Source organism: Epinephelus lanceolatus, chromosome 17 (genome assembly GCF_041903045.1).
Source record: "Epinephelus lanceolatus isolate andai-2023 chromosome 17, ASM4190304v1, whole genome shotgun sequence".
Lineage (NCBI taxonomy): Eukaryota > Metazoa > Chordata > Actinopteri > Perciformes > Serranidae > Epinephelus > Epinephelus lanceolatus.
This window is the reverse complement of record NC_135750.1, coordinates 1,217,119-1,241,025: the sequence shown is the minus strand read 5'-3', so window position 1 is coordinate 1,241,025 and position 23,907 is coordinate 1,217,119. Positions and strand designations below refer to the sequence as shown.

Below are 23,907 nucleotides of genomic sequence, written 5' to 3'. Positions count from 1 at the left end.
CTTCGCAGACTCCTCTCCACCTGGCGGTGATCACCCGGCAGGTGAAGGTGGTGGAGGTGCTGCTAAGGGCGGGGGCCGACCCCAGCCTGCTGGACAAAGATGGCCGCAGTCCGCTCCACCTGGCGGCGCTGGCTGGAGACAACGCCACGCTCCGCCCCCTGCTGGCTCACCTTGGAGAACGCCACGCCCACCTGGTCAACACTCCGGACTTCCATGGTGAGAGAAACGCGACTGTGAAATATTTACCGACGACTGCGACACTCTTATTTAAAATGAATAAATCTTTATCGACAGTAGTGAGATGTTTTTCAGCCAGACTGAGGTATTATCTGTATCTGTCTGTCTCAGGTCTCCATCCTCTCCACTTGGCGGTGAGGCGGGACGGCGAGCGCTGCCTCCGCCTCCTGGTGGAGGGCGGAGCCAAAATCAATGCACCTGAGCAGAAGAGCGGAAACACCGCCCTCCACCTGGCTGTGAGGGAAAACCTGTTCAAGGTGGCCTGCACTCTCATCACAGAGGTACAACACACACACACACACCCACACACACACACCTGGACACCTGTCCATCAGTGACATCACAGCGTTAACTCAATCTGTGCATTTACAGCTGAAGGCCGATGTTAACGCCAGCACGTTCGGAGGAAACACACCTCTGCACCTGGCCGCCAGTCTGGGCTCACCGACCCTCTGCTCCATGCTTATCGCTGCAGGTCAGACACACACACACACACACACACACACACACACACACACCTGTTCAGACCTCTGACCTGATTTTCAGAATTAAAGTTCTATGATGTATAAAAACGTAGGATGGTAACTCAACACACCTGACACACTGAGTGACGATGGTTTCTTCTTCAGGTGCTGATAAAAACGTGGAGAACGACGAGCCGCTCTTCTTCAGCTCCTCCTCGGACGAAGAACAGGACGAAGACGAACCAATCAGAGAGCAAGAGGCCGCCTCACAGCCAATCAACCCTCGCAAGAGACCAGCAGGAGGACACACCCCCCTGGACCTCGCCAAGTGCCAAAAGGTAGCGATCCTTTCAAAATAAAAGCACAGGACATAATAACATACCGTTTGTTGTCATTGTGGCTGTCGAGGCATTTATGGCGCAGTTGCTGAGTCCAAGACAAATTTCCCTTCGTGGGTCAATAAAGTATATCGTATCGTATCGTATCGTAACACTGGAGAGTCAATCCAAAGATGAAGATGCTAATAGTCTCCTTGTCTCCTTGTCTCCTCTCCTCAGGTGAGGAACCTGTTAAACTCCAGACAGAGTCCGAAGTCGAGTCGTCACAGCAGTAAGAAGATGAAACCGAGCAGCTCTGAAGGTTCGTTCTTTACAAACTCTGGTTTTCATGTGTGAGCTCGTGTAGGTGACGTTTTTAATGATGATGTCACAGGTGACGTTTTTAATGATGATGTCACAGTCTGGCGGTACAAAATAAAAAACTCTTGTGTGATGGCGTTGCAGAGGCGGAGGCTTCGGGGCTGGACGAGGACACGCTGTCCCGGCTGGTGGAGGTCCTGAGTGTCGGAGACGTCCCCTGGAGGAAACTGGCAGAGAAGCTGGGGATGATGACGCTGACTCACCTGTACATGGACAGTCCGACGCCCTGCCACCACCTGCTGCAGCACTACCAGGTAACTAACGCCTCCACCCAACACCTGCAGCTGCCGTGTTACTGACTCGGGTTAAAGCTGCGACCTGAAGCCTCACTGTACAGTTACACTTACTGACCTGTGTCTGACATATGTGACGTGTGTCCCCGTGTCCAGCTGGGTGGAGGTGCGGTCGAAGGTCTGGTTGACGCTCTTCAGTCTCTCGGTCTGACAGAAGGAGTCCGACTGCTGAGACACGCCGAGCTACGAGACGACAAACACAGCACAGGTAAAAAAAACCAAAACAAAACAACTCTTCCTCACTTCACCTGCGTGACGTCTTTTTATTCAGCACAAACTCAGTGACGAGTCTGACGTCTCATTTTATTAATTTCAAAAAGAGTAAAGCTGCCAGGAGCCAAAACAAATGACAGCAGTGTCTGTGAAGATGTAAAAATATTAAGTCATCATCTCTCATGTTCTCACAGAGCATCAAGGACGTAAAGCGAGTTTCACTTTTATTTTACTCACAAAAACAGAAATCTAATAAATAAAACTATAAAACAGTCTGTGAACATCTCCAGAGATTTGATCCACTCTGATTTTCTGCCTTTTTTATTGACAATCTCTAAATGTAAATAAATAAATACATAAATGAAAATGAAAAATAAAAAATTACAGATTTATTAATGTGTTAAAACTTCTCATCAGTAAATACAGTTATGATAGATTACGTTTTATAAATATAGTTATGTTCCTATTAATAAAGTTATTTTGTCATAAATTAAGTTTTGACAAATCAAATTATGTCACTTTGAATAAATTTGTATAATAAAGTTTTATAGATATGAATAAAGTTATGTTACTATGTATAAATTTATATTATAAATGAATATTAGAGAGATTTGTAACTATAAAACATTATTTTATAAATAAAGTTTTATTATTATTTATGAAGTTATAAATGTAAGTTTTATTATTATCCGAAAACGTTTTGTTATAAATAAAATTCTGTTGTTAAAAATAAAGTCATGTTACCATACATTATGTTAGTGTCAATTAAAAAAAATAAAAAACCCACCTCTTTCCATTCTTTCTGTCCAATCAGACGCCACGGTTGACAGCGGCTTTGGCAGCCAGCCAATGGAGGAGGAGGAGGAGCCTCCTGTGGCCAATCAGTGACAAGCAGGAGATAAAATCCCATCTGGAGGAACTTCAGGAATGTCGTTTGGTCTCTGCTGCGGGAGCCTGGACGGACGGACGGACGGACACGTCCAGCAGAGACTTTGATTCTCGGACTCTAACGTGTGTTGACCGGCGGACGAGATGAAGGCTGCGTTCCACACCCACTCAGAAATGATGAACTCACAACACAGGAAGTCAAAAGTTTTTTAAATTTAAAAACAGGAATTCACAGAAACTACAATTAAAGTTTTTCAATTTTTAACTTTGTTACATTTTTTTCATTAAGTTATATTTTGTTTTTCTTTCAGTGTTTTTATGAAACAATTATATTTCTCTTTCTGTCCGTGACGTCTCTGACGAACTTTTCAATCCCAGGATGAACTTTGACCTTCGACCTGCCCAGAATTCTTTCAATGATGATCAATTATACTTTAAATATTTAAATATGAATTAAAGGAAGTGAACGCAGAGTTGAAACGTGTCGATGAAGAGGAGCTATAAATCTGTGTGTTTACAGTGTGCGTGTGTGTGTGTGTGTGTGTGTGTGTGTGACCTCGCGCCGATCTGCTTCTTCATCTCGAAGGAAAATGGGATTTCTGATTTTTCTGTCTGGTCTGGAACGCAGCACGTCTCACCTGTCTCAGTCAGAGCAGTGACATCATCAGTTACCCACCTGTTCTCAGTTTCTTTGTTTGTCCATACTTTGATCTCGTTGATGTCAGAATGAAAAAGATTTTAAATGTTAAATGTTATGAATGTCGAAAATAAAAAATACTGAAGGAAAATTTCTAATTTGTTCAGTCACACTGAGACAGAAATACATTTTGTTTTATATAATCGAAATATTTCAGACTAAATTAAGAATAATTAAGACAAACAGAAACATTATAGAAATATTTTCTACTGAAGGTGAGACACTGCAGGTGAACAGAGTAACATTTTAAAATAATGGATATCATCAGCTGATTACTTAAAATAGTATGAAAAAAATGTATTTCAAGTTTTTAAAATATTAATGTTTAATTATGCAAATTAGCATATCTCATTAAACATGCGCTAATTTGCATATATTTTAGGAAGATAAATCTGAACATCTGATAAAGCCAAGTGCAAAATTCTTTTTTTCATTTTGTTTACATATATGATGAAAAAAGAAATTACAGAGGGATTTAAGGATTTCTGCTTTATTACCTCGAAGATCTAAATATACTGTCCGTAGCCTTAAAAAAAAAAAGATTTTCGCCATATTTTTGGGAATAAAATGTCACATAAATCAGGCTAGGAATGATATATTAACAAACCCCTCCGTAGATATCTTCAGTATATAGCTATGTGTATAACTGGAAAGTTTGGTGTACATAGGTGCTACAGAGGCCGAGACGTTCGACTACGAGTATGACAAAAAACTCATTTTGAGAAAACGGCATTCAAAGATTTACATAATAACATAACATTATGCAAGTGGACAAAATGTGATCAAATAAACATCTAAATGTATAATTTGAATCTTTTCTTTACAGCAGTTTGAAAGAACACATATTCAAGAAGTAAAATTGCTCAAAATCTAAAAATTGACCACTCGATGTTTTTGTCTGCCTTGTCTCGCCTTAAAAAGTCTAAATTTTGGGATTTTAATGTCAAAATTATTCGATAGTAAGTCATTTAATATGATTAAAATTAGAATGATAAAATGGTGACGTAAATAAAAAGATACAAAAACATTTCAGCAGAATTATAAGACACTAAGGTCACACTAAGGTCACCATCATGACAATTTAACTTGGTTGAAATTATTAGTGTTTTATTTAAATTATGAAATATGCAGTGTTAAAATTATGTGACCCTAAACCGGTTAAAAAAGTTAGAAGAGAGTTAATTCAGTGAAATGAAAATTGTAAAACAGTCAAAATAAATTTAAAAGTTTCAAATTCATGAGATAAAACTGACAACTGTTCATTTTTCTGTGAAAAATAATGAAATAGGTCAAAATTTTGACTATTTTAAAATTGTGCAATAAAAAGCCTGTTAAATAAAAATATTTTAGTATTGGTTAAAAATGTTTAAAAAAAAGGTTCTAATAAAGTCAGTTAAATAAAAATTAATTTTAAATTTTTAAATTCCAAACTGTGAGATACATCTGACAACATTTATTCTTCTGTTAAAACTCTGACATAACAAACCAGATAAATAAAAATATTTTGCTATTAGTTAAAAATGTGTTCATAGTCTAAATATGACTTCAAGTTGTAAGAGCAAAAAGTCACATTCGACATATAAGAATTAAATGTCATATTTATGATTTACAGTTTGATAATTTTAAACTTAGCTCGAGTGTTTTTATTTTTAACTTTGGAACATTTTGAATATACACCTTCTACATTTCTTAAATGGCGACTCTCCTGAAAAAGTGAAGTTGTGAACTATATTCCGAACTCTTAGCTGTGCAACATGAACATCTTTTATTTCTCTGATGTTTACACATAAACCTTGTTGCTCTGCAGGAGCAGCGTTTCCAGCTGAGGCTGTGTGTTTTTACTAATACTGTGTATTCATGTGGTTTCTCTTTAATAACCAAGCAGCCTGGAAGTTAAATATCAGTGTGAGAAATAAATGGCGCACGGTTTCTGAAACTTTGAATAAAAGACTTTCAGACTTTGTTTTCAAAATGTTGTTTTTTTATTTTTGCCTCTAAGCCTTCAAAATGATACAAACATGTTGTTTGTGTTTCACTACGACCAAAACCTCACAGGATGTGGACAGTATGTACAGCTATCGATCGGCGAGCCGGCGGCGAACATTCAGACCGCAGCAAAGCCGGAAAAACAAAAAACTTTCACAGAAACTAAACTCGGTCTTCGTCGTCGATCGGAGACGACAACCAACAGAATAAATAAAGTGGTGGAATGAACCTCTCTGACGAGGTTTAATCTGCTCTCACTCTAAAATATCTAAACCAAAGTGCCCTAAAACGCAGCAAGCGCTAGCCGGGCGTTCAGCCCAACTACAATATGGCTTCTCAATGTGAACTTGTACATTTATTTACAGGTTTGGACACAGACAAAGAGCTGAAAGCGGCCATGACTTTTAGACAAATTCATCCTATGCTGCTTTACATTGCACAGTGCGACAAATACACCCGATGTACACAAGTGTTACTGGATATTTGAGGGAGTAAATACGACCCAGCGGGGGTCAAACAGCTCAGCAGGGACGATGAATCTGAACCCTGCTGTCTGCTAGTGACTCGATAAATTCCTCCTGCATCAACCAGCGTGTCGATGTCCGTCTGATGGAGGACGAAGAAGAGAAGGACAGACTGAGTCAGACGTCCTCTCCGATCTTCACGGTCAAACGAACCACAGAGGTCTTTATGTGTGAAGGTCCGCTAATAATTTCAAAGGTACTCGTGGAATCGAGAACTCTCAGTGAAATGTTGACATTTTGAAAGTGATCGTCATCGATCGATGAAACTAAAGGCTTGCAGCAAGTCACAGACAGACGACAGGTCCTGGTCCCAGTTAGGACGATTAAAAACATGACGGTGATGCAGAAGGATGATGCGAGCCGATGTTTCCAACGTAGTGCGACGATTCACAACACCTTCATCGCACACATCTGACAGCCTCAAAACTGATGTCGTACAATCTGACACAGGTTGAGTCCAGGATTTTATTAGCGTCATCCATCCATCTATTGTTTTTACAAGATACCATTAATTTGAATTGAACCTGGTGTCTCTCTGAAAATTAAAGTCTCAAAAGTCGACCAGCTGCAGAACGTGAGGAACCTGAGGAAGGTTCAAAGTCATGCAAACGTCCTCTGACACAACCAATCATCTGGTTCTCAATCTCTGATGAAACAGAACGTCAAACTAAATGGAGGAAAAGCTGATTAACGGACCCTCTTTTCCCAATCAGAACTGAGGATATAAATGACCTATGAGCTTCAGAGATGAAGACTTGTTGAGTCTGTACGAGAATAGGAAGTAAAAAAGGCAGCCACATCCTTTGAGCTCACTGCGGCGGATCTTGAGCCTCGTTTCCACCAAGCAGTCGGTTCTGTTCAGTTTAGCTCGTTACACATTAGAACGATTATATTTGTGTTTCCTTTGGTGAAAAATGTGGATGAACCAATAGAACTGCTCCATTCTGTCCCATTTGTTACTCTCTGTTGAGGTAATGTGCACACTGAAAGGCGGGGCTAGGAACCCTGCAGTCCATTGATTGGTCAGGAGAGAATCATCACTCTTACTTGAAAAGCGTTCTATTTTCAAACATCCAACCGAATGCGACAGAGACTCTAAAAACACACCAGCCCGTTCGTTTTTGTTCTGAAAATGCTGGAGTGTAACGTCATCACGTGGACGATCAATGAGGTGCAAACATTCCTCTGCATCGTCAGTGAAGAGTTTATACAGCGAGAGTGGAAACAACCCCAACTACATTTAAGAGTACTGTCTGAGGAGGAAACGCTAAACAGATCTCGGGTCTGGGTACAAGTCCATCTGGGTTACGGACCGGTTCTGAGGGTACTGTACCGAAAGAGTTGGAAATGCTGCTTATAAGATCTGGTGTGTTGTGGGTCTGAACCACCTGAACTGACTCCCTTCTCTAACTGGGAACCACCACCACAAACAAGACGTCAGGGACGTGTAAGTGCTAATGAAGTGCTAATGACTCCAACCTGGAGGACAGTGTCACTGCCCTCAGTGTGCTGGAGTCTACTGTGTCCAACATCAAAGATGCTTCAGAAATGCAGCTGCTGTGGACTAAGACGGATTTCTCATAGCTGTGATCTTTATGTTTCAGTTGAATCCACAGCTTGTGACCTGTGATGAGGACCAAGATCCGGACCGACTGATGCAACCAGCGACGAGCGTGGACGATTGTGGTTATCACATGGTAAGCTGAGAATCTGTTATTTTGATCTCAAGAAAACGAGTGAGGTTATACAATACCTTTCGGAGCATGATGTAAAAAACAAAAAACAAAAAACAAAAGAACATGGCTGTAATTCTCTGTAGAGGCTCCGTAGTTTTGATTCTGTCAGTACCTTTGAAATTTGTGTTTTTAAAGTCCTCTGTGGTGTTTTAATGAGTCCTTACAGTCTGTTCAGCCACTGAAGAACAGACGTGATGATCCACGTATGGACCGCAGAGAAAAAAACAAAAACAGCTTCATTCAAAAGGTCAGACTTTCTCTCTTTATGTCTCTGAGAGCTTCCAGCGGTATAAGACTAATTCCTGGAGGGTAATCTGTCCAACAGCACAAACAGAAGCATCAGTGTTTGTAATCCATCGAAAGTTTCACACTGAAGCTCCAACGCTCGCTGAAGAATTGTTCCCGATTGGAAACAACCAAAAAAAACAAAGGAAGAATTCCCTTCAGAGAACAAAGCTTCCAGCTCTCCTTCAGTGTTTTCAGGTTTTCTGGAAACACACATTAATATTTGGGATGAAAAAGGTTCCAGCTGTTTGTGTTCCTGATCACAAACCTGACAAACTACAGAAACCTCCAGAGTTTGACTCTTTAGAGGATCTGATCTCTGGATGTGAAGATAAGAGCAAAAATAAACAACACTTTGAGTGTTTGGCTTCTTTTACTCGTCACCTGTTAAACCTGCAGAGTCTGCTGCCACCTGGTGTTCGTCTGCTGTCAGTACATCTGCTCTCTGTTGAAACATGAAGCTCCTTCTGTTCACTTTGATTATTCATAATCAACGACCAGCTGCGGTGTTACATCACAGGAAGGAAACCAAACATGACGGCATGTTTTTATGTTTTACTGACACTGAGGGGGCTGAATATGGAAGCCTGGCACTGCCAAAATTAATTAGAATCTCAAGACCTGGATGGAGGGTGATAAATCTACTTTGGATCTTGGCTTCACAGCTGTCTTATAAGATCTTAATCAAGTTTTAGTCTTTCCTTATTTGCAATTTTTTTGTTAAATCATGAACTGTACCTCAGCCCTACCTGAACCACTGTGACTCTGACGTTTGTGACTCCCTGGAGGAAAGTAATCAAGAACATTCACTAAGGTGCTCAGGGTTCCTCCATATTTTTACTGATTTTTACATGACTAACAAAATTCGATGACCGTGCACACCGTATATCACTAACAGACCTGTTTATTATACTTGACTCCAAATGTAGAAAGAAACCTTTTCCAGAGTCGGTTGGTTATGTTGGTTTTATACTATGTGGAAGGTTATCAACCGCAGATTACTGTGGACAATTTATTTCATTACACACGACATAATTCCTTGATTTTTCCAGATTTTCCATGACCGTGGGAACCCTGAGTACTCTACGTAAGTAGTTAAGTACTGTCACTTTATGCTACTTTATACTTTTAACTGCACTCCATTTATCTGACAGCTTTAGATACTTTACTAAACTCAGATTATTCAGATAAACACATGAATGCATCGATAATTATATGACAATACTTTTACTTTTGCTGTTACTTTTCTTTTAGTTAAGTTTTGAATGCAGGTCTGAAAACTACTCAATGAAAGTAAACATGTTAAGTCTACAGTGTGACACTCTGGTGACACCAAGTGGCAGCAGGAGGAAACTGCATGTTGAAAACCTCATTACCCAGAAATCCCCTCTGGTGTCTGGTGGTGAAAGTGATCAGAATTTTCTTAATTTGAGCTCTGAGGTTTCTGATGTTTGTTTCATCCCGTTAACAAACACACGATTTAAACTTCTGAACTTTCGTCTCCAACAAACCAACAAAGATCATTTTCAGCACAATACAGAAACGTTAAGAAAGAAAACAGGAGTGTGAGGAGAAAGTGGACGGATTCAAACGTTATTCAGTTTCCAGCATCGTTTTCAGCATAAAAAATCTATGGACGTTCATTAACGACAAAACTACTGAGTGAGCACAAAACAGAATCAAACTGAAACCAGTCTGAGAGACGCTTCACAACACTTTGTTGAAATTTTACATCAAAAGAATTTTAATTTCAGGACACAATCATTTTTATATTTTAATGTATTTTAAATTTATAATCACAAACATGAATTAAGAAAGTCTGCTGCCTTTTATTTTCAGATTTAATGTCAAACAAAGAAACACAGAAATTCCTTATTTTATTTATACTGATGTTTAATACGTACATTCTGAATTTTTTTATATTTGGGAGCTGTTTTTTGGAATTTGCAAAAAGGTTAAGATAAAGGATGTAAACTGATTTTGTTTTGAGAAAAGTTTGTCCTACTCAGTCCTAAATGCGTGATTGTATTTTTTTAATTTAATTATATATATATAAATATATATATATATATATATATATAAATAAATGTTGACTGTGAAGCTCCACCTTTGGCCCCGTATGTATGTTTTTCTTTTAAAATGTATTATAATTATTATTATATTTAATCAATATAAGGCCATATGTTCCAACTGGGGGCGGGGTCTTAAATCATTAAACATGTTTACAAAAAGCTCCGCTCAACCGGGGGATGCGTATTGATATTCGGTACCATTATGGTTTTAAATAAATGCAAAGAACCCAGCAGTGAGCAATTTATCAAACACGCAAAATATAAATTTACAGAAATTTGACGTCTTTGTCACGTCGGCTCTCCATAAGGCAGAATAAAAAAATATTAATCAATAAATATGGGATGATGTCGCTGACTAAAGTCTGAATTATTATTGTTTCTGCTCAGTCAGTAGTTTTTGGTCACTAATGAGCTTCCGTACAGCCTGTTTGTTCCAGCAGAACTCAGCCAGGAAAAAAACAACAACAACATAAATAAATGAAGTGCAGTGACTCTGATCAGCCTCCATCAGTTAGTATTTACACTCCTGGAAGTACGACACACACACGCACGCACGCACGCACGCACGCACGCACGCACGCACACACACACACACACACACACACAGTCTGTGAAGTGCGGAGGAGGAGGAGGTATTGTGTTCTGTGACGCATCATCACAGCCTCGGTCTGTTTGTCTGTTTGTTTGTTTGTTTGTTTGTTTGTTTGGCCGGGGGAGTCCTGACTCCAGAGTCTCTCTCCCCTTCCTCTCTGCTTCCCCTTCTGCTCGGTCGCCACGGCAACAGTCCCACGCGCTCTGTCTGTCATATCTGGTTGGCATGGCAACCTGCTCCCCCGTCTGTTGCTAGGAGAAGCAGCAGAGCGGCGGCCGTGCAGGAGGTCAGTACCTACAAAGTGTTTGTGAGCAGCCGGCTGCTGCAGGAGGTTCAAACTCGCTCAGAGAGTCCCTGAAAATAAAAGGTCTGACAGGAAGTAAAGCTTTTATTGTGAAACTCTGACCTGCTGAGGTGGATGTTTGGACGAGAAATAAACTCAGAGTGACGCTCTTCAGATTTCACACATCGTTCGTGTTTCCTGAATGTTTCGACTCGTGGAAGAAAAAAAAAAGAAAAAGAAAGGCGCTCCACTCGTCCGTACGGTCGTCCTCCTTTGTGACGAGCGTCTCCTCTCCTGCCGCCCTCAAACGTCTCAGCCGGGCTCTGGAGGAAAATCCCCTCAGCCAATCAGAATCTCACTGAGGTTTAACAGAAAAGGTTTAAAGGAGGATGTCAGCCTGCTACCCATGATGCTTCATGTCCGTCTCCAGCTACACACTCTGTATCAAACCTGCTTCTCGCCGCCTTACGGCGCCTCTTCCTGTTTGCTGCTTTGTTTCTGCAGCTCCGGCTGCTGGTTGTTCCCACCGCCACCGCCTCCACCACCGCCGCCATTCTTCTTCTTGCTTGCCTCTTTGGCGCTGCCGCTGGTCTTGGAGGTCGAGGACGAGGAGGACGTGACCTTTAAGCTTTTGGACGTCTTGCCTCCACGGGTCTTCTCCTTGTTGGCTGTCTCCTGAGGCAGCGTGGGGCTGGAGTGTGCCCTCTGCAGGCCGCCGTCATCAAACAGCCGCGCCTCAAAGGCCGACAGGTCCTCGTCTCCACTTGACAGTTTGGCCCGAAGCAGCATGGCGTACGTACCGTAGCGGGTTTTCTGTAGGAGGAGGACGGAGAAAGGAGACAAGAGTTAATGATGCTAACGTCAGGTCGTAACTGACGCAATGAATCCTTTACACGGAACGATTAATACAGTTTCCCTCCAAAACTAGAATCACCACCCTGTGGTTGTATGAGTCCGCCCACCAGTCCACCCTGTGGTTGTATGACTCCGCCCACCAGTCCAGTGTCTCTGACAGTCTCCATCCATGTCAGCACAGTTTCAAGATTAGAGTCACCAATTCAGTATCTGACCAAATGTCTCCCCGTCTGTTCCTGAGATACGAAAAAAACATAATGATGTCACAGTCAAGCTGACCTTTGACCTTTGACCTTCATTATTTTATCCTGTTAGACATTTGTGTCGAGTTTGGTCAGAATTAGTGAATGAATTCTGGAGTTATGGCCAAAAACATGTTCTGTGAGGTCACACTGACCTTTGACCTTTGACCACCAAATTCTAATCAGTTTACTCTTCAGTCCAGTTGGACGTTCGTGCCAAATTTATAGAAATTCCCTGAAGCTGTTCTTGAGATATTATGTTCATGAGAATGAGACAGGTGCAAGGTCACAGTGACCTTTGACCACCAAAATCTAATCACTTCATCCTTGAGTCCAAGTGAATGTTTGTGCCAAATTTGAAGAAATTCTCTCACGTTGATCTTGAGATGTCGCATTCACGAGAATGAGCTAAACAAAGTCACAGCAACCTTGACCTTTGCCACCAAATTCTAATCAGTTTATTCTTCAGTCCCAGTGGACGTTTGTGTCAAATTTGAAACTATTCCCTCAAAAATTTCCTTCTTTAGATATTGCATTCACAAGAATGGAACAGACATATGTATGGACAACCCGGAAACATAACGTCTCCAGCCACTGCTGTCACCTGCATATAAAAACATTTATCGAGAAATAAACAGTAGACGTTACTTGTCTCACAAACTTTTTGGATATTAAAAACGTTACAAAAACATTTGTGCTGGACAAAAACGGCTCCTCGCTCCTGAAAATAATAGGAGATGCTCTTATTGTGAAGTGCTTTGTGACTTCTAATCCTTACCTACTGAGACACAGTAGAGTTATTGTGTTTTCCATCTTTATGACCATACCTGAACTCACCGTATTTGTTTATCAGATTTGTGACTGAAGAAAGCAACAGGAAACTTTCTCAGGTTGTTAAAGTCAGTCCTGCTTCTACATCCTCGATTGATAACTCATCAGGTGTCTCTGAATCAGAACCAAACGCTCACCCGAGAAGACAGAACTCTGTGTAACGAGTGCGGTGCAGGAAAGTAAACAGCAGACTGGTCCTTTAACTGAGCACCGTGTTCCCGGCACAGTGTTTGTGTCTCTGCAGCCTGTTTGACACCAGACAGACTGATTCAGCGACAGTTTGTGATGAAGACGAGCAGAAGGAGCCGCAGAGAAACTGTCACTTATATTCAGACCTCAGAGGGATTCAGTGCACGTTTAACTTCAGATACAACACGTGACTTCTGAAGGGGTTCATACTGCTGCAAAGGAACTGTGGAAGATGAAACCTAATGCATCTGACTGAGATGTTCACGTACTGTAAAGGCAAGGACTGTGATTTCTGTCCGAGGGTTTGTGCACGCTACAGTTAGAGTAAATGTGAAGATGGAAAATAAGTTAAAGGTGAAAGTCAGGTACATTTCTACTTCAAGTAAGAACATTTATCAAGAAATAAAACACCAGGACCGACCTGACAGAAGCTGAAATTTACATAATGACTCAAATTACTCAAAAATTTAGTTCCAAATTTCAGTGAATTAATACAGAATAAATTCAGACTGGATTTTAGGGGTGGGGAAAAAATGGATACAGCATAGTATCGTAATATTTTGCGTGGTGATACTGTATCAATACACGGACGCAAGTATTGATGTTTTACTGTAAACATTATTATTTTTGTAAATACACATTTGAATCCAACTTTTGGTCCTAGAATAATAAAATCAGTTGCTTTCTCAGTCCACTAGATGGTGCTGATGTTTTGTTCCTGGTGAGGTCAGCAGAGGTCTCAGTCAGCGGCATCTGGCAGGAAGTTCATCACAACAAAGAAAACAGAAATGTGCTGTCGGTGTTTAAATCAAACATCTGGACTTATTTTGGATTTTTGAACACAGAAGGAGGACTTGGACATGACACATGATTTACAGCAGTGTCATATGAGAATAAAATATTCTGGGAATACTTAATACGTAAGTGGGACGCAGTGCAAACAGTGGATCAAGCCATTAGCCGGTTGAAGCACCAGGAGATCATGGGAGTCTTGCAACCAGGCAGGACTGGTCTTGGCTGGGGTCCCGCGGCCAAGATGTGGTCCAAAGCCAATGTGAAGGAGAGACAGGACCTGGTAATCTCTGAGGTGGTGAGGATGGAAGAGGAGTCCTACAAGATCAAGGCAGTTGGCCAGCGTCAGCAAGGGAGGTGGACAGCCTGGGAGGCGGTGATCAAGCGATCCGTCACCTGGGCTGACATGTGGCGGATACCACAAGCACGCCTCAGCTTTATGATCAGGGCAACTTATGACACCCTTCCAAGCCCCCAGAACATCAACCTCTGATACGGTACTGAGGAGAGCTGCCAGCTGTGCGGCTCCCAGAACCCAAGTCTGCAGCACATCCTCTCTAGCTGCAAGTCAGCGTTAACGCAGGGCTGGTATAGATGGCGCCACGACCGGGTCCTGCAAAAGATCGCTGAGATCCTGGAAGCACGCAGGCTTGAGGTGAATAAGTACAGCACAGTACCTTCACAGAGACGCATCCATTTTGTTAGACAGGGAGACCAGGGCCTGTCCAACACCGCTAGGGCTTGGTCCCTCATGACTCCTGGAGTGGAGTGGAACATAATGGCTGACCTCAACCAGCTGCTTAGGTTCCCTCAGGAGATCACCTCAACCTCCTTGCGACCTGACATCGTCATCTGGTCTTCCCTCACCAAAACGGTCTTCATGATCGAGTTGACCATCCCGTGGGAGGATGGAATGGAGGCTGCCTTCGAGAGGAAGAAGGACAGGTATGCAGAGCTGGCAGCTGCATGCTCACAAGCTGGGTGGAGGGCGTTCACATTCCCAGTGGAGGTTGGGAGCAGAGGCTACACAGGAGCATCAGCCCAGCGCCTCTTTAAGTCCTTGGGCATTAGAGGTGCCAAGCTGAAGAGGGCCATCAGGGACATTGCCGAGGAGGCAGAGCAGGGGAGTTTCTGGCTCTGGCTTCGCAGGAAGGACAAATCGTGGGGGAAACAGGGATCTTAGGGCCAGCTGCAGGGAGCAGTAGGGAGACGTCCCTATTGCTGCTCCACCACCCAGAGATGTTCCGGGATTAATGGAGCGAAACATCAGTGAAGGGTGGCTCCCGGCCGATGACCCTGCAGCTGGCGCAAAGGCACCGTCGGAGGTGTGTCAGGCAGTGATGCCAAGCAGGCAGGTCCATCTACCTGTGCTACATACTACCAACATGACAGCTCACCTCACACGACACCATCCAGAGACAGTGTTAGCTGCTGACGGCCAAGCTAACACTAAACCCGCTCTGCCGAAAAATCACCCAACACTGGAAACACTTAGCTCGACACAACTACCATCAGAAAATAACACAGTCCATCACCTACTTCCTGTGCAAAAATCTGCGTCCATACAGCGCTGCTGAAACAAAGGCTTTTGTTACACACTAAAAACACGTGAACCCAGGTATGTGACTCCGCCCCCTCACAGCCGTACCCAAGCTCTTCTAAGTGAAGCATAAACTAAACAACATGTGCTTGGAAGTAGTGTGTGTTGAAACCCTGTCTGTGTGTGTGTGTGTGTGTGTGTGTGTGTGTGTGTGCATGCTGTTTTTAGACCCTCCCCACTCAGCTCTTATTGGCCAGCTGAGTTTGATAACACTATACTATTGGTGGAACTAACCATGTGCTTCACTGAAAATCAGAAGATGATTCGTTAAATGCTAACTTGTGCCAAGTTGTTGCCACAAAAAAATAAAATAAAATAAAAAAAATACAAGAATTGTCCGTCAAGCCGGAGTACTGTAAGCCCTGAGCATATTGCAGTAACACTGTATCATGACCTAAGTATCATCCCCACCTCTACTGGATTTGTGCTTGTCTTCACTTCAGTTCTCGAACGACCAAACATTTCTGTGTGCCTGTATATTGCTGTGAATCCTCTCACCTCAAACTCCAGGTACTCCTGTCGGAGTTTCTGTTCCTCCAGCTCGCGACCTTTCACCTTCCGGTCTGGTGTGGAGGCCGTGAGCTCTGCCAGCTCTGAGGAAACCGCCCTGAACCGGTTCTCATGGGATTTAACCTGCTCCTCCTGTCGGGACAGACGTTAAAACTCAGCTCTGGGTTCTGATGTTTCCACATTAAATAAAGCCTTTATTGAACGAGGTGTGAACACACAGCGTCTCTACCTGGGTCAGTTTGGTGTTGGATCCCGGTAACAGAGGACGGCTGAATTTCTTCTGGGAGCCAATCGCCGCCGGGAATGGAGGAGCCGAAAACATGGCCGCCACGACGTTGATGCGTGTGATCCAGGACTGCATCTGTTCTGCGTTTCTGCAGGAAGGTCAGAGACAATAACACTCAACCTGAGAAGTCAACACTTCCTGTTTGTACTGTAACCATGACGTCATTCACGGCATCACTCTGACAATGAGGACGATGTCTTAGTTTAATGATTGAAGGAAAACAGTGATGTCCGTTTCCTGTTAGAATCTGAGCCGATGTACGGATGTCTACCTCTGATGACAGACAAATAAACACCGGACAAACAAACAAAGACGTATACAGTGTCTCTGCGTGGTTCTTACGGAGCCTGCAGCAGGAAGACTCTCCAGTCGGCCGTCCTCAGGTAGAAGACGTTCGGTCTCTTGCTGTAATCAGCTGCTCTCATGGCCAGAGAGTGATGGATGGACACGGCGTTCTTTACGTCCTCCTCCGTCAGCTCTCGCTCCGCACGGTACTCATCCTGTCGGCCAATCACAGAGCAGCGTGATATCTGTCAGCTGGTCGTGTTCAAACTTGGTCAAACACTCACAAAGTCAACTACAAGTCCCAGAAAGCATTGCTCTCACGACTAAAACTAAACCGAATCATTGGCTGTTTAGTTACGAGCATAAAAACATGTCATTATAACATGAAAATATTTGATGAAAAAAATGATGTCAAAATGACATGTCAGTGATATTATAGGGACGTATTTTTCTGGATACTTCACAGCAAATTATTGTTTTCACAACATCCTGGTCTTTTTATTACAACATATCATTTTATCTTATATATCACACGTTACCTCATCAAAATGATTCCAGTCAATGTCGATGTTTTCTCTTCATGCATTAACTAAATCTTTGTCATTTTAACAACATGTGAATTATGTAATAACAAAAAAAGCTTGTTACTGTAATAAGATGAGGCAAAGGTAATTCATTTATAAAGCACAGTTCACACACTAAGCAGTTTATTTACAAACAAACTAATTAAGATAAGTCACGGCGTACAATTTGGATTCTGTGTTATAAGAACAAAGAGTTAAAAACACTTAATGTGGACGGACTGACATGTATGAACCAGCAGGGCTGCTGGGAAATGTAAATGTTTACCTTCTGCAGGTAGAGCACCAGACCCTTCAGCATGGCGTAGAAAGACTTCCAGCCCCTCTTGCCCCGCGGAGCTGGAGAAACAAGGCATCATGAGATACTAAACCTCATCAGAGCAGGTTTGATGCGTCATTATGGCTTTTATGAAACTTTTACAATTTAAAAGAATTAATCCTAATGAACAGCTCAATAAATGTACTTCACATTATTCAATCAGCTTCATACTTTATGACTTTCAGTATAATTTTTCATTTGTCCGTGGCCTCAGAAACTCCAGCTGTAATATATATATTATAGGAATGTGGTTACTTGGTGGCAGATGAAGGTAAATATGAGTGGCATCTACATAATCATTACAGTTGATATCATTGTTTTGTTTAATGTGGCCCAGTGGAAGCATGTAAATGTAAAACAGAAGAGGACTGAGGATTGAGCCCTGGGGAACTCCACACATAATGTTTGTCCAGCTAGATTCTGAACTACAAATCAAGCTAAAATAGTTCCTGTCCCAATAAATGACTTGAACCACCTGAGCAATGAGCCAGAGGACCAAACCAAGACTAGACCAATGACTGACTGCTGTCGTCAGTAGATTTTTATGCAGCACTACACCTATCATTTAAGAAAATAAACGATCAGACTGTAATACTGACGTAGAAGAACAGGGAACAGGAACTTAAAGTGTGTACGTTGCCTTTTGTAAGCTGTTTTTTGTGTGTGTTGTATTTTGTCCTTGTTGCTATTCTGCCTTGTTTGCCTGTTTCCGTTTTTGTTTGTTTCTGTGTAGTTGTTGATTGCTAAATATGAGGTGTGGTTAAAAGGGTCGATGTTATCAGCTGTAGCTTCAGCCTGCAGCTTTTTTTGGACAGCAGAAGTGTCTGAGTTATGTTAAATTACTTTACTGTAATGTTTTGCACTGTAAAACTTAAGTGTCTGCCATTTTCTATAAGATGCTGTGACTTTATTTACATAGATTTGTAGATTAATACATGATGTTCTTATTTTTATTTGCATACCAAAATAAATTCTAATTAATTCTTATTCATAAAATCCCAAAGAAATGTATTTAGATTTCTGTTTTTGGAGGTTTTTAAGAGTTCATTTAGTTTCACTGCTGCTTTTATCTCATGTAACTGTCTTAAATGTTGCTTATGTCCTTTTTTTGTCCTTAAACAACTACTGCTTGCCTGAAAAGTGCTCTATAAATAATGATAATAATAATATTAATAATTATAGTTATAGTTGTCGTTGATGTTCCCATATAGGGTCTGATTATTCTAGTGAACTAAAACTAAATTAAAAGCTAAAAGGAGGTGTAATTTTTTTTTTTAAGTTTTATGAAACAAAAATAAAAACTAGACTCAAGAAAATCAAAATGAACTGAAACTATACTGTGTTCTTACAAAACTAACTTCCCAAAAACAATACACAGGAAATGTCTTAAGTTTTAGATTTTGTAGATTTTGTAAAGTTTCCAACAGGAGCGTGAGGAGCTGTTGGTGCAGCTGTTTATAGACACTGGGATGTCGACATAAATCTAAGTCAACTGCCTTCACAAAGTGTTGTGTATATATTGTCATACCGAATCTGAACTTCTTAAATCAAATATCCCCCAAAATAAATAAATATATATATATATATATATATACATATATATAATATGAAAAAACTAAAACTAATAAAGAAGCTAATAAAAACTGAACTAAAACTAAACTATTTAAACACTAAAGTCTAAACTAAAAACAATAAACCCACTCTTGAAACTAAACTGAACTAAAAACAAAAACTGAAAATGAAATAATAATAAAAACTAATCAAAACTACAAAACTATAATAACTGTGGTAAAAAAAAATAAATAAATAAAAAATCTACAGAACAAAAGAGTGATGTACAAGATTTTGGGCTTTGAGAACAAACCATCACTGAAAAAAACGAATATGAAGATGAAGAGTCAGAGAGACGTACTTCTCTTTCCGTCAGGGTCCGCGTGGACTTTGCGGACCAGGAAGCCGCTCTTGTAGAGCTCGCCATCGGCCTGCTGGGCAACGCCCACCAGTGGGTTCCCTCCACTTCCCAGGCGCTTCATGGTGTGGGAGGCCGAGTCTGTTCGGACGTCAGCCAGCTCCGACATGGACTTCCTCAACTCCTCCTCATCACTTCAGGAGACAGAGGACAGAAGGAGCTCGATGAAACTGAGCGGCTGGTTATTCATCACTTATTATGAATGGTTTTATTTCCATCATCTGACAACATGAGATCTGACTGAGTCAGCTCTGCAGGTGATTATTGATCGGTCACGCTGTATGTTTACTGTTCAATTAACCAGATCAGCGTGGAGAAAGAGGAGGGTGTAAAAATCAACTGATATACGTTAAAAAAGAATAAACAGAAATGTTCACACACCTTTTTATTTTATTTGTATCTGTTGGGTTTAAACTGTGTTTTAACTTGTTTTATGTTAATCTTGTTTTACTCTGCGCTCCTTTATGTCTCTGTGCTTGTATGTTCGTGTCTTTGTTTGTCTGTGTGGTAAAAAACCTGTTGTTGCTTTTTTAAGTGCTGTAGAAATGAGAGCAACTTGAAAACTCAACATGTGCAAACATGGCAACCCTCAAAAAATACCTGCGCAGAGTAAGACAGGTCCTGAAAAGTCGTCCGAACGGAAAGAACAAGGTCCAGGCCAACAACATACATGTGCTGACAGTCATCTGTTACCCCGCTGGTATAATAAGCTGTACACTAAGTCTGGCACCCTGAGACTGTACACTGGGTCCGTCCCAATACTCACACTTCCCCTCAAAGTTGGCTCTTGTTTTTGTGCGTTCCCACAAAGGGCTACGGTGTCCCAAACTTTAGGGAAGTGCTTTTCAGCCCTTAAAATCCCCACTTAATTTGAGGGGCTGGTGCACACTTATGAACCCATCTCAGCTGAGGGGAAGACTGAATTTCATAGGATGCACTGAGAAACTATCCAGCCAGGCAAGTTTTCCAGGAAGATGGCAGCCTCCATGAGAGAGCCATCACACAATTGTAAGTACTATTTTCACAAATTAGTATGCAAAGATTCCAAAATATGTTGGGACGTGTTGTTTCTGCATATCAGTTGTTATCTGTAAGTGTTAAGTTAGAATATGAAAGCTTGAAAATCACTACTTCACGATGTAGCCGACATGAATATCTACAGTTCTCCGTGAAGCCATTAATGCTGCACACATCTATTTGCTGCGTTTCTTCTCCGTTGATTTGTTCAGTGAAGAAGGATGAAGACAGCCAACGAAACAAGTAATACAACCACTGGAGCTGGCATTTTGGAAATGAGTGCAAGAAGCCTACGTTGATGATACACATGATGTAGGTGAACATGTCTGTTACGCTAATTTGCATGAAGTGGCGTCCCAATTTGTAGGTAAAATTCCATACCCCTCAACACTACCCCTTCGTCGTTGAGGGGAATCTATCGGGCAAGTGCACTTGAAACCAAGGGGTAAGGTTAAGGGAAGAGAATTGGGATTGGCTCCTACTGGCACCCTGAGACTGAACACTAAGAGGGAACGAGGGGGGCTGAGGACTGGTGAGCATCAGAGACACTGTCCAGGACCAAACGACAAAGATCCAGGAATATGAAATCACGGCCATCAGATATCTTTCCCTTCTGCTGTAGATATTCAGTCTGATAAACACGGAGACATTGATCATGTTAGTGCAGGGCTAGCCATAATAATGACATAACTCTGGTACATGTAACTAGTTTCTCCCCAACACTGCTGGTTGTATTATACATATATATATATATATACAGAAATATATACATAGATGTTTCTGAATCCTACATAGTTTGAGCTTCTGTCGGTAAAACAAATCTTTATTAAAGAAAAACACTACTACTTTTCTGTTTTGTTTTTTCTAAATCGCTGTTAACACCAGTGCGAGAGAGATGAAATATGAAAAGACAACAGAACCAAGTTTCTGACAAAAAATAAACAGACTTTACGTCGACAGAACCAATTTCCTGTCATTTCATTTCTTTACATCATCACCTCATCTGTTCAGTCACCATGTTTTATTTCACTGTCCTGAGCGGTCTCATCACATCAGCTCCTCATCCTATAAACTCATCTCATTTTCATTTCCAATGTCTGATTTTTCTCGTCTGTTTCGTCGTGTCGCCATCACAACGTGTTTTTATCACACGGCTGCAGAGGATTAAAAACCTAACCGACAAATGACTCCAGAGTGAAAGAAAGAAATAAAAGACGGGCTGAACATGAGGGAGGACAGATGCTCCGAGCACACGAGACGCCTGCCTGTGTGTGTGTGTTTTATACATATAAATATACGTGTGTGTGTGTGTGTGTGTGTGTCCACAGTTAAGCATGGGCGTTGGGATGCTGACCTGTAATTACAGCGAGGAAAGAAAGCAGGGAACAGTCGCCATGGCAACAGAGGCTTAAATAAGAGAGTCAGGGCAGCAGGGACACACACACACACACACACACACGCGCACACACACACACACTTCAGATGTTTGTCGTGTGTGTTATAAACCAGTGGAAACCAGTTGATGGTTTGTACTGGAGGAAGAAGAGGAGAGGAGGAACTTACATGGTCCACTGAAGCTTCTCATTCTTGATGGAGCTGTAGAGAGTCTGCAGAGACACAACACACACGCACAGTCAGATATTTGTACAGAGTGTGTGTGTGTGTGTGTGTGTGTGTGTGTGTGTGAGAGAGAGACTGAATTTTGGGACCTTTGGCTTTCCTTATTTGACTTTCCTTTAAAAACATGACAGACAATCGAGTCTTGACTTTGTGCGACCCACCGCCGGGGGTTTTAAACGATTTAAAAGCTGAGGCCAAAAATGTCCGCAAATCATGAGAAAAGGCACCCAGGAAGTGCGCCGCACTTTGAAGCCAGTTTTCGAAGACAGTTTTCGTAGTGGCCAAACAGTGGTACTGTAATTTCTGGGGTCCGTCACCTGATGACGCCATAGGGGACCGAAAAGTGTTTTTTCCATTGACTTACACTGTGAAAGAGTCGTCTATAAATCAGTGGATAGATTTTTTTGAGCATCACGACTCCTGCAAAATGACTCATTTTGATATCAAGATTTGATCCATTTGGTCCGATAACACAAGATTAAATGATGCAGCGCTCAGTGGCCATCAGGCTCTAGGGCGCCTGCTCAGTGATGCAGAAACAGCGCTAATCATCCACGTTGTTTCATACTGCGGACATGGAGCGATTTTGGCTTCACTGAGCATCTGTTACAGGAATGAACAGAGCCCCGCCTCCAACGTGTATCCAGGACTCTTTATACATCCGTGGTGGAGACGATAATGTTTAGGAGCTCCTTACCCTCCGTGCAAAAGCGAGACTGACTCGCTCCCCCACCCTGGGTTCGGACCAAAAACCCTCTTGCTGTGAGGCAACAGTGCTAACCACTGCACCACTGTGCTGTCAGGGCCAGGAATCTCTTAATTCAGGACATTAAAAACACTTCTATCTATGATAATCAACACCCTGCGGCCAATCACAATCAAACCAGCTTCATAGTGTATGAACAACAGCAAAGACAACCAATTAGAAACAATTAATCAACAGCAAATCAGTGTTTGTGTCATAAGCGTCACCTCTGCTTTGCTGTTTGCTGCACAAACGTTTCACACAATGAAGAGTTATGAAATATGAAAACAAAATTAAATTACATGATGAAATGAGACGATGAAGTAAGATTTAAATGAGAAGAGATTATATTAAACTTTGACCAACAAAAATTAACATTATCTTTCCCTTGATTTTCACACTTTTATTGTGAAAATTATGCAGAAGCATGGTTGTTTCTTTGACAGCAGCTTAACAGCGATCGAAAAAAATTTAAAAGTAGAACCAGTTGTAAAGAATTAGCCAATAATAATAATTTCTGTTATATGCACATAATCTTTTTCTGTCCTCATGCGTTTATTGTGAGGCAAAGTTAACAGCATTTAAAAAAATAAAATGCCAAAGTAAAATGGACTGGAAACAATAAGACAGTAAAAATGTGTTTTATGATTTTAGCACTATAAAGTACCTTCCTGCATAAAATATTTCTCAAAATAAGGGTACATTCAAATGTGGTGATATGAAAAAGGATGATGAAATAGCCAATAGCCAATGACGAGATGTTAAGATGATATAAAAAAAAGACTGGTAACACCAACAGTCTCTCAGCAGCTCTGCGGACATCGTCCTTCGATTTCCTGAAGCTTTTACTGTGAAAAGTCTGAAATAAAAGTTGAGTTTAAGTTGAACTGAGTTAAATCGATGTTTCTTGGACGTGTCTTTGCTCAGTGGAGTCAGGGACTATTTTGCCCAAATGTTCATGGAAACATAAAACAATGACTATTAAGACTTGAGAGACTGATTTAAGACATTTTAACAATGACTATTAAGACTTGAGAGGCTGATTTAAGACATTTTAACAATGACTTTAAAGACTTTTGAGAGACTGATTTAAGACAT

The 23,907-nt window shown here is 41.4% G+C and overlaps 2 protein-coding genes across 10 annotated transcripts in view; one reads left to right on the top strand and one right to left on the bottom strand.

The window, feature by feature from the left end:
- Window positions 1–3,581, top strand: part of nfkb2 (nuclear factor of kappa light polypeptide gene enhancer in B-cells 2 (p49/p100)) — a 32,035-nt gene extending 28,454 nt beyond the window's left edge. For all 4 annotated transcript variants that reach the window (XM_078160867.1, XM_078160871.1, XM_078160869.1 and 1 more), the window contains 8 exons: window positions 9–216; window positions 349–518; window positions 610–712; window positions 867–1,039; window positions 1,259–1,340; window positions 1,484–1,653; window positions 1,789–1,900; window positions 2,720–3,581. In XM_078160867.1, the coding sequence (XP_078016993.1) occupies window positions 9–216; window positions 349–518; window positions 610–712; window positions 867–1,039; window positions 1,259–1,340; window positions 1,484–1,653; window positions 1,789–1,900; window positions 2,720–2,793 (1,092 nt within the window). In that variant the 3' untranslated portion in view covers window positions 2,794–3,581. The remainder of the gene's footprint in view (window positions 1–8; window positions 217–348; window positions 519–609; window positions 713–866; window positions 1,040–1,258; window positions 1,341–1,483; window positions 1,654–1,788; window positions 1,901–2,719) is intronic.
- A 1,868-nt stretch (window positions 3,582–5,449) lies between these two features.
- Window positions 5,450–23,907, bottom strand: part of psda (pleckstrin and Sec7 domain containing a) — a 105,056-nt gene continuing 86,598 nt past the window's right edge. For all 6 annotated transcript variants that reach the window (XM_078160866.1, XM_078160865.1, XM_078160863.1 and 3 more), the window contains 7 exons: window positions 22,008–22,051; window positions 19,371–19,561; window positions 17,408–17,478; window positions 16,616–16,773; window positions 16,217–16,361; window positions 15,976–16,119; window positions 5,450–11,781 (listed from right to left, as the gene is read on the bottom strand). In XM_078160866.1, the coding sequence (XP_078016992.1) occupies window positions 11,434–11,781; window positions 15,976–16,119; window positions 16,217–16,361; window positions 16,616–16,773; window positions 17,408–17,478; window positions 19,371–19,561; window positions 22,008–22,051 (1,101 nt within the window). In that variant the 3' untranslated portion in view covers window positions 5,450–11,433. The remainder of the gene's footprint in view (window positions 11,782–15,975; window positions 16,120–16,216; window positions 16,362–16,615; window positions 16,774–17,407; window positions 17,479–19,370; window positions 19,562–22,007; window positions 22,052–23,907) is intronic.